The 10959-nt window shown below is 33.4% G+C and overlaps 1 protein-coding gene across 1 annotated transcript; it reads left to right on the top strand.

The window, feature by feature from the left end:
• Positions 1-944: 944 nt before the first annotated feature.
• On the top strand, positions 945-9137 carry LOC149528282 (3-epi-6-deoxocathasterone 23-monooxygenase CYP90D1-like). Its single transcript, XM_089809623.1, has 10 exons — positions 945-2284; positions 5277-5601; positions 5817-5966; positions 6096-6356; positions 6531-6620; positions 6719-6797; positions 6979-7085; positions 7587-7708; positions 8641-8802; positions 8895-9137. Exons 1-9 carry the CDS (start codon positions 2028-2030, stop codon positions 8735-8737), a joined length of 1488 nt encoding a protein of 495 aa, XP_089665749.1. The 5' UTR covers positions 945-2027; the 3' UTR covers positions 8738-8802; positions 8895-9137.
• Positions 9138-10959: the final 1822 nt, after the last annotated feature.

Below are 10959 nucleotides of genomic sequence, written 5' to 3'. Positions count from 1 at the left end.
TTTTTGAGATTAAGATATATATATATTAAAAAAAAAAAAAAAAAAAAAAAAGAAAGTTTGCAAGACAAGAGGGTTAAATGATTATAGGAAGAAATCACAAAAAAATTATGTTTTCAAAAGCACTGGTACAATTTATATGCAAGTTAAAGGAAAGATCATGCAAATCAAAAGACCATAAATTTAGGAATGCAAATTAGTATAGTCATAATGAACTAACTTATAATAGTACTTTCTAAAATATTAATTTTGTTTTTCACCATCAAAATATCTTTTTAGGCTGGATTTTCCGATGGAATTGACTATTTTCTGGTCGAAAATTATAAAATCTAGGAGCAAAGCTTCCACATATAAGCCTATAGACTTAATTAAATATCAAATTCACATAAAAAAGACCACTAAAAACTAAAAACCTTTAAGAATGGCTGTTTTCCCTTAGATCCCCTAATAAGGACCATAAAGTATAATCCAAATTCATAATGAATACAATTTATATGCAAGTTAAAAGAAAGGTCATGCAAACCAAAAGACCATAAAGTTAGGAATTCAAATTAGTATAGTCATAATGAACTAACTTATAAGTGCTTTCTAAAATATTAGTTTTGTATTAATTTTATTTTTCACCATCAAAATATCTTTTTAGGCTGGACTCACAATTTTCCGGTGGAATGACAATTTTCAAGTTGAAAATTATAAAATTTAGAGCAAAGCTCTCACATATAAGCCCATCAACTTAATTATAATATCATACTCACATAAAAAAACTACTAAAAACTAAAAACCTTAAATATCAAAAATCACTGTTTCCTCTTCTCTAACTACATCCAAACCTTAAATATCAAGAATCACTGTTTCCTCTCCCTAACTACATCCAAACCTCAAATATCAAGAATCACTGTTTTCCCACTACATCCCCTAATAAGGACCATAAAGTATAATCCAAATTCATAATGAAAAATATTTACAAGATCCCATCCAGAAATAACCACCAAATCTAAAGAAGGCCTAATGTATAATTCTGGGTCCTCCAAAATTCAGGAGCAATTGAGAATGCTGAACGGTACTTGAAGGACCGAGTATGATGGCACTAGACTTGTGCATGAGGAGAGCACGTGTATTGAACATTTACACTACAATCGTACCAGGCCATGAGATTGAAGTTATTGCAATCCATCCATCCACTATAATATGGTTGGTGGATTGTCGGTTGGTTAAACTGGTTCATTTCAACGCTTAAAAGGCCTTTGGAGATCGGGTCTCATTCGGAAAATCTGCTTCACTAGCAGGATACATGGATCTTAATGATGAACTACTAAAATCTGGGTAACAGTGAAAGACCCCCAAAAAACTCAACCTTTTTCTCCATAGAGTTGACAACTTTTTCAAAAAAACCAGCCTTTTTCTCTTGACAATTTATTTGTGAAGTCAGAGCCGTAAAAACAGAGATTGCCCAATAAATGTTTGGGCTCAGTGTGAAGGAAGGCGCGTTCCCCGATCCCTGTTGGAAATTTGGAATATAATGATTTATTCCATTTGTATCGATGTGGGCATGCGGTAGAATTTATTATACCACCTATTAGATTGCTTTTGTACCATTCAAATATATAAATATTACTAATGGTCCTTTCCCTTCACCAACTGTATTTGCTCCTGCATTAAATAGTCTCGATCGGGAAGGCGCATTTTGCTCACCTCTCTGTTATCCCCACTCCCAAACTTAGTTTCCCAGCTGTTGTTATTCAAGAGGCTCATTTAAATACGCATTTACATACAAGGTGTGCGTGCATATTTTGAGATTTAGCCTGCTGGTGGACCAATTTCCTCTGTTTTTCCGGCTCTGCCAATCTTCTGGCCTTGCAGCTTTTGGTCATAAGCAATGTTTCTAATAAAGACAAGGCCTTAGGGAGCTTAGAGAAGAGGAGAAGGTGCTATAACTGAAGCAAATTGCTCTCTTTGGTTACTTTGTATGCCATTCAAAACCAACTTTCTCTGTTTTGCAAGCTATTTGAAGTTTTTGCATAGAACATAAGATGACAAGTATGCAAATGGAGTATTTGGGGAGATTGTGGAGCTCTTATGACGGTGTTCAATCATGGAAGTTGTTGATCCTGGTTGGAATTGTTTCAGTAATAGCGATTTTATGGAATATGGATGGAAAGTATAGGGCGAAGAGGACTGGTTTGCCTCTTGGCACCTTGGGATGGCCCTTCATTGGAGAAACCTTGGAGTTCATATCATGTGGCTATTCAACAAGGCCTGAGAGCTTCATGGACAAAAGAAGGCGACTGTAAGTTTATTACATATACCATTTTCAATCGCTCAAGTGTATTGTTTTGGTATGTATTTTGTAGTGTAGACCAGTTGTGTATAGAATCTGACTTGGCTTTATGATTCAAATCCTCCTTGAAAGGGTAAAATGGGTCTGTTGGTACCTTCCAATTTACAATTATAATTATAGTTTCTAAATCAAATACTTTAATCTTGGGGCTACTCAACAACGCCTGAGAGCTTCATGGACAAAAGAAGGCCACTCTAAGTTCATTGCATGCACTATTTTCAATCGCTGAAGTGAATTTTTTTTGCTATATAGAATCTGCTTTGGCTTTATGATTCGAATCCTGCTTGAAAGGTAAAATGGGTGTCCATGCATCTTTCAATTCATTCAATGGGTAAACTAAATAGTGTGGACCGGTTGAATATAGAATCTCTGTTTTGGCTTAATGATTCGAATCCTGCTTGAAAGATAAACGGGTGTCTATGCATCTTTGAATTCTCTTAGTGGGTATAATTTAACCTCCGTATTCTTCAAATGGGTGAGCTTGACTCACTGTTTTTGCCATTTGTCTCTGCCTGCAATATTTCATTCTGCATAAGCGTGTGTTCAAGCCATTGATTTCCATTAATGTGTCCCTGATTCTATATGAGTGGGTGTGCCTGAACCGTTGATTTCTTTTAGTGGGTGTGTTTGGGCCTTTTAATTCGATCAGTGGATAGGTTTGGTACCTTCCAATTTGATGAGTGGGTGTATGTGAACCATTGAGTTCTACAATTGGTTGATATTGAGAAATTCCATAGGGCATGTCAGAGACATTGACTTGTATAAGTGGGTATGCCTGAACCTTTGAAAGCTATAAGTGGTTGTGCTTGAACCGTCGATTTCTGAAAGTTGGATGTCCTTGAGCAACGGATTTTCTCAAGTGGGTGATCTTCAGCTGTTCGATTCTTTAAGTGGGCATGCATTTATGATTGATTCTGAGATCTCAATGCAAAGAATCGTGTTCTATAATGCCGTAATCTAGTGTCCGATCAAGCTGCTAACAATCTGTTATGTTTTCCCCTTGTACAATCAAGTACCCAAATCTAAAACCCTTACAGGGCTAATAATGTTGTCAATAGCTTTTTCATTTTACCGGCAGATTGCACTTCTACAGCCTTAGAAGCCTTTTTCATCTGTTTCCCTCATTTGGATTGGCGCTCTCTGGCAAGGCCTTTAATTTTGTGCTAGAAAGCTTGCAGTGTTGATTTTGACCAGACACAATGTTTTTTTTACCATGCATCTCGATTCCCAAACATGTCAGATAACTACATGACAGATACTTCAAAGAGACTTTGCCCATACAGCCTACCCATAATTCTAAGCAAAGAACATATTCTGTCAACAGTATTTGCATTATCTATATGTTTGAGGTCTCGATCCTCTCAATGTCTATAACGAAGAGTGCCCAGATTTCCAACTTGACTCTTTCTGGTCAAATTGTCTGTTGGCTGGTAGTCCATTCAATAAGATATTTATTTCCCAAGTTGAAATTTGAGCCTCCTATAGACTTACTTTTCCTACGTAGCAGTAAATGAAAAGTGTACGCTAGTCAAATATTATCTACATCTATTAGAACTATAAGGAATAGTTCGGTCTATTCTTCATATGAAATGACACAATTTTGAAAAACAAATTGATACAATTTAATGTACTCTCTTTTGTAGGTCAATAGTGAAGATTAAATCGCAAAAAAATCTATATTTGACAAATTTGAAAATTGCAAATTGGAACAATTCAATATATTCGCTTTTGAAGGTCAATAGTAAAGATTAAATCAGTAAAAATACAAATTTGTACAATTCAATGTATTCTCTTTTAAAGGTCAATAGTGAAGATTAAATCAGCAAAAATCTATAGTGTAAATATGAATTTATTACAAGGTACAGACAGCATTCTAAAAACTTATCTACCTTTAAAAAAAAGAATCTGGTTAACTTTAAGAAATATAGAGAGTGATGTCTGAATTTCAATCTTCAGCAGCACTTTAATCTTAGGTGACCAATTCTTCTTCATAGCTAACCATCTATAACGTTGACAGGCTTTGGAGGCTATTTTATCTGATAGTCTACACCATCAGATTGCATATGTGAAAAAGCCTCGCTTCATATCATAATCAGGGCCCCTGTTGTTCCACAAATAACTATCAACATCCTTTCTAGGGAATGAACATAATATTTCCTTAAGATATGGATTACCAGAAATAATATAGAGTGTTTGATTTATAAACTAGAACGTACGTTTTTTATGGTATTCAACTCATCCACATTAGAATATGGTTAGTGCTGTTCTCTGTCAGATTAAATCTATGTCACAACAGCTGTCAGAAATAACTTAGTTTAACGAGATGGTGTAGTTTGCAAGTAAAAGTCTTGTGTACTCCACTTCTGCCCTCATGAATTCAAAAACATAAAAAGTGTAAGCAAGGACAGAACATCAAATCTCAATTCTGCCCATTAGTTTATCATAACTAAAAGTCTAGCAGCCTGAATTTAACAATAAGCATTCAAGGGTGTCTATTAAAAATTTAAAACCGGAAAAAAGCATTTTCTTTTGGCCTCTTATGTGGATTGGACCACCTAGGATTCCATGACCCATTCATAATATTACACTACTGCCAGGCTTTTTTGTGGATTGATAGGAGACTTCTCAATGGCAACTCATTCAGTCCATCATTGTGTAGTTATGAGCAATGAAAACAAACAACTGCATGTTATGAGTATTGATTTTAGTGAAATAATGTCCGTCTTATCCACGTCTGAATCATAGAATATTCAACTTTGTGGTCAGAAGTTTATATCAGAAAATTGTAAGCTTTTCTTCACTGTAAATGTCTGAGAACATGTGGGCTATAATAGCTGGCTTTTGTTTGTTTATGGGATTCCAAGTTAAGTTTGACCGACCTTAACATTGGAATCCATATGTTGATTAAATTAAGACCTAAACCTTGTAATTTGGAATGCAGATATGGAAAGGTGTTCAAATCACACCTTCTTGGGAGCCCCACAATTGTGTCAACTGATCCAGAAGTGAGCAAGGTGGTTTTGCAAAATGATGGTAGAATATTTGTTCCTTCTTATCCAAAGTCACTTAATGAGCTCATGGGAAAGTCTTCAATACTCCAGCTCAATGGAAATATGCAGAAAAAGTTACATGGCCTCATAGGTAGTTTCCTCAAATCCCCTCAGTTAAAAGAACAGATAACTGTGGACATAGAGAAGTATGTGCTGGATTCCATGATGCACTGGAATGATGGACAAGTGGTTTACATTCAAGACGAGACCAAAAAGGTACGTGATGAATATGATACAAATGCATATGGACAGATACAGTTTTGTTCTTTCAGCTCTCTTCTCACTCTGATGATGGATCACAGAATGTGATTCGAAATGTTGATGCAAAAAACTCTGACACAATTGAATCTGAAAATAGCATTACCTATAGATACATTCATATTTGCTACAACTCTTTTTGGTTTTGACCATTGACATTGCTTTTGCAACAGATAGCTTTCCAGGTGTTGTTAAAAGCCCTAATGAGTCTTAACCCTGGCGATGAACTGGAATATCTAAAACAGGAATTCAGAAAATTTATTTCTGGTTTGGTCTCAATTCCAATCAAATTACCGGGAACAAGGCTCTACAAGTCCTTACAGGTCAGATTTTCTCATTGCTTTTTATATTTATTACGTTAAATGGAATCCTTATTATATAAATCTATGGGGTTTGGGAGACTTGAAAATTATGACTTATTAACCATTTATGTTCATTAAAACATATTTCAGGCTAAGGCAAACATGGTCAAGATGGTGCATAGAATCATAGAAGACAGAAAAGCAAACTACAATAGAAATGGAAGTAGGCAGGAGGATGTGCTTGATGTATTATTACATGAAACAAACAGTGTAAGAGGGCACTTCACCAGAGACCTCATCTCTGATAACATGATAGATTTAATGATCCCAGGGGAAGACTCGGTACCAATGCTAATGACTCTAGCAGTCCAATACCTCACTAGCTGTCCACTTGCTCTGCAACAATTACAGGTAACAATCAATATACTTATAGCTCGCTTGGCTGCTGGTCATTGCTGAGCTAGGCCGCTGGGACACCCCTTGTGAAAAAATAAAAAAATCAATCACTATACTCTCATATTTAATAATAAGTTACCCAATATGCTTTGTCCTGCCACAAGGCATTCATACTATAGTTGTTCACAGGAAGAAAACATGAAGCTGAAGGAAACCAAGGAACGGAAAATAGAACCAGTGACATGGGGTGATTATATGTCATTGCCATTTACACAGAATGTGAGTGTTCTTGTGACTAAAACTACTATAGGATCAATGTTACTTGATTAAAATTCATTATTTTTCTGAGAAATATGTGAATTTTATACAATGATCAGGTCATAACAGAGACCTTGCGCTTGGGGAATATCATAACTGGTGTGCTGCGCAAATCACTGCAGGATATTGAGATAAAAGGTATAATACGCGATTCTGATATTATTCATTCATCTTGATAATGGATCAGAAAAGGTGATCTAAAACATTGATACAAAAAACAATACATAGACAAACCCAGAAGAGCTAATCACAATTTTAGAGATTGTGGCAAATTGATGTATTTGAAAGTGATATCCATTAGTTTTTTTTTTTGCTTCAGGACACTTGATTCCAAAGGGATGGTGTGTATTTACATACTTCAGGTCCATTCACCTTGATGAAGACAACTATGAAAGTCCATACAAATTCAACCCTTGGAGATGGCAAGTAAGTAGAATCCTACCAAATGTTATCCCACCTTTATGTGACCTAGATATTTTTTGTTTAACTTTCAATTAGATTTGCAACTCAGTAGCATGATTCTGTATAGTGATTGAATGGAACTCTTGATTTTTTTGAAGTGAATGTTTTGTCCTCGGCTGATAACTTATTCTCTTCATTGGGTCCCTGTTTTTTTAACCATTCAAGATATTGTTTTAGTTTGGATTAGTATTTGTGGCAATGAGATTGCATAATTCATGTACTGTGTAGGCTTTAATGCTTTACTGACAGTGGGAAAAGGTTGGTTTGGTGTGGGAATTTATCATTAGTAGGGAGCTTTTCTATTAATAATCAATAGGAGTTCTTGGTAATTTAAAATTCTTTGCTTTAGAAAGTGTTGTGACTTTCTTTGAGGCTGACAATGAGGTATTTGTCTTTCTTTAGATCTTTTCTTAAAGATGGTTGTGAAATGATGGTAATATATATTTGTTTTTTTCCAATGATTAGGAAAAGGACCCAACGGGGAGTAGTTTTACTCCATTTGGAGGTGGCCATAGACTTTGTCCTGGACTTGAAATTGCAAGACTAGAAGCTTCTATCTTCTTGCATCTCCTAGTGACTCGATATAGGTAAGAATACTGTATATTTTGATAGTGAGTTTTAACATCTTTTCTACTGACACGGCAAGTAGGACTTCTATGTTTAAATAGTTGTTTTGATTCCTTGAGCTGCTTAGATTTGTGTGATAATCTAGATGTTTAGTTTTGCATTGGAAAATGGTTTTCATTCTTTTTATTTTTGTGTCTATATTCATGCATTGTAAGATATATTTTAATTTGACATGTTTTAGATTTGATCATGTTTTCCTGTTAAATTAGGGGTAATTTTTAGCAAACTATTTAGCATATTAACGTAGCAATAATCTATAATATCAAAATATTCTACAGATACAAACTTACATGATTTAAAGTCTACAATAGTGCATATATTATACTAACTTTGTTCTTCAATGATATTTTGGATAAAATACGTAAGGCATTATTGGTATCGTAGCTTTGACTAAAGCTCGGTACGAAGTGAAAGGGGTTGTTCGTAATTGGTTAAACTATTGAGTTCTTATTGTGGAGATCCAAATTGAATATAGGAACATCTAAAGTTAAATTCTAAGTTGCAGCTCAGAGTCTTCCATAAGAAATTGTTTGTAGGTAAAATAGACTTATAAATAGAATCTCTTTCGTTACTAAGATATTTGCTCATAAAGAACTTACATTAATTTAATAACAATATTTTTATCAATACGATATTAAAATCAGTACTCAATAAACTAGTATGTCAAAAATTTCTCACCATTTGCTGAGGGAACTTCAATGCAATTGGGACTGCCCAAAAACTTAGAAAACAAGTATTAATTTGTGCAAAACTGACAAATGCCTAAAGAGGTGGGAACTTGTACTGTCATGTCATACAACTGGATTACATAAAATATTATTATGGACATTCACCCATGTTTAAATAAGATTTTTAACATACCATTATTTTGTTTTTGTGTGCTTTTGAGCAGTTGGGAAGCAGAGGAGGATTCAGTTGTGAGTTTTCCAACGGTGCACATGAAGAAAAAAATGCCCATCAAAGTCAAAAAGTTCACAACTTTATTTTAACTTCTCGCTTTTTTGAAAACCTGCACAAAATGACAATTATGAAAAGCTATGGTGAATAAACTAAGGTGGGCAGCATCCTTCATTTCCTCAAACTTTATGTAGCAGAAATGTGTAGTTTATATCTTAATGATTTTTTCGTTGGTACTGTTTTTAACAGGAAGGAGAGAGTCTAATGAGGGAGTTCATAGAGAGCATATGTACCTCCTCAATTGAATATATTTTTTTGAAATTAGTCAATCAATGTTCCAATGGGTAGATATATTTATACATATAAGTTGAATAGAATGAAATCCTTAGGTAGGCATATTTTTCTTCCAATGTGAATTGGATTCTTATTATTATTATATGTTATATTTTGGGCTATATAAAATCAGTTGAATAGCTTCCTTTTCTATATAAAGTCTCTTTTTACGTTTTCATTGTATTTTATTATGATAATTTTGAAGGTTCACTCTTAAAAAAACAATTATAGATTTTCAAAGAAAATATTATTTCTAAATTATTATATTTGTTATAGTAGCTTGCATTATTGTTGCTTCTACATGTTTATATATGATAGCTTCTAAATGTTGATTGAAGTGTGAAGTTGATGTTAGCCTATTTTCTCCAAAACTAACATAATTTTCTAAGAGGGTTACTGAGAATTTCATCATGAAAAAAACTTTACTTTTTTAATTTATGGATGTGTCATTATTCATTGTTATAAAAGGACACTTGTCATAATGAAAATAATATGATTTAATATCCGTGGACATTTGATTGTTTAAATCTTAGTTAATTGTTATAAAAGAACACTCTCCATAATGAAAATAAATATGTAATAATTGTTAGACACATTTAATAACTTAAATCTTATTTAGAAGATCACATATATCTTATGTTGCACTCTTATTGTAATATCAATAAGTTTTGTATACTTAAACATAAATAATTATAGATAAACATATTGAAGATAAAATTGTATAAGAATGGACAAGGGAAAATGGTTCAAAATATGTTTCACATTATGTAAGTGTTCAAGAATCTTGACTTAATCATGGCTTTTATTATTTATTAAATTCTATATTTTAATAGATATTCCACGAATGAGTGAATAAGTGCAACATGTTAATTATAGTCATGTAACATGAAAATCTTTGTGCCATCATATGATATGATTCAACCATCCAATTGACGTCTACCTTGGATCGTTTCTATTGCTTCAATTTATTGGCATGTCTTAAGCTAGTCGATGAGATGAAAATTTGGAATATCTTCGATAGAATGTAGAGACCAATGAGTTAATGCACTACCATGACAAACACTCTTGTGCTCGAACACAATGACAATATGAACTTTGTAGTAATTCTACATGTAGTGTTAATGTACAAGCTTTTATAAATCTTTATGTCTTACACAACACTTTTGTTTTGTTATAAAAATCAATGTAAATGTTATAATAATTCTTCATGTACTTTGTTTCACATCATAACTCCTTTGTCTTTGCTTCCAATAATTTGATTGCCAAGGTGATTCTTTGTCAAATTCATGTTACGTGTAGGCGTTGTCACTAGTCTTATTTTTTCTCTAGGTTCAGATTTGTGGTCTTCTCTGTGTTCAACAATTAGAACATCATTACTCAAATCATTATTAGTCTCAAAGAAAACTAAAACATTCTCTTAATAGGTTAATGATTATCTTCTTCTTCATTAAATTTTTAATCCAGCAATCTCTCTTAAACTCTAAATTTTTCATTCACTTTCACATCTATGCACTCAACAATAGTCTTAGTTCTTTGATTAAAACATCTAATAATATTTTTTTGTCAATGAATAACAAAGGAACATACCTTCATCACTTCTTGAATCAAACTTACCAATATCATCAACTCTCATTTATGTAACACTCCCAAAAAAATTTAAATATTTTACTGAGGGTGCATGTTCAAACCATAATTCACAGGGAGTCTTGTTTGTACCATTTCTAATTTGCGCTTTGTTCATTATGTATATTGTTGTATTGACAGGTTCTATCTAAAATATCTTGGATACATCATTCTTAAACATCATGGCTCTTGATGTTTCTATTACAAACCTATTTCTTCTTTCAACAATCCTATTTTTCTCAAGAGTCTTAGGTGTTGATTGTTGTCTCTTGATGTCATTTTCTTCACAAAAGATGTTAAGCTCTCTTGAGGTAAACTCATTACCTGTATTTGATCTCAAACATTTTATCTTTACTCT

Source organism: Cupressus sempervirens, chromosome 11 (genome assembly GCF_028749045.1).
Source record: "Cupressus sempervirens isolate cs-2001-9-10 chromosome 11, ASM2874904v1, whole genome shotgun sequence".
NCBI lineage: Eukaryota > Viridiplantae > Streptophyta > Pinopsida > Cupressales > Cupressaceae > Cupressus > Cupressus sempervirens.
The sequence above is the reverse complement of the archived record's forward strand: the minus strand, read 5'-3'. Positions and strand labels throughout refer to the sequence as shown.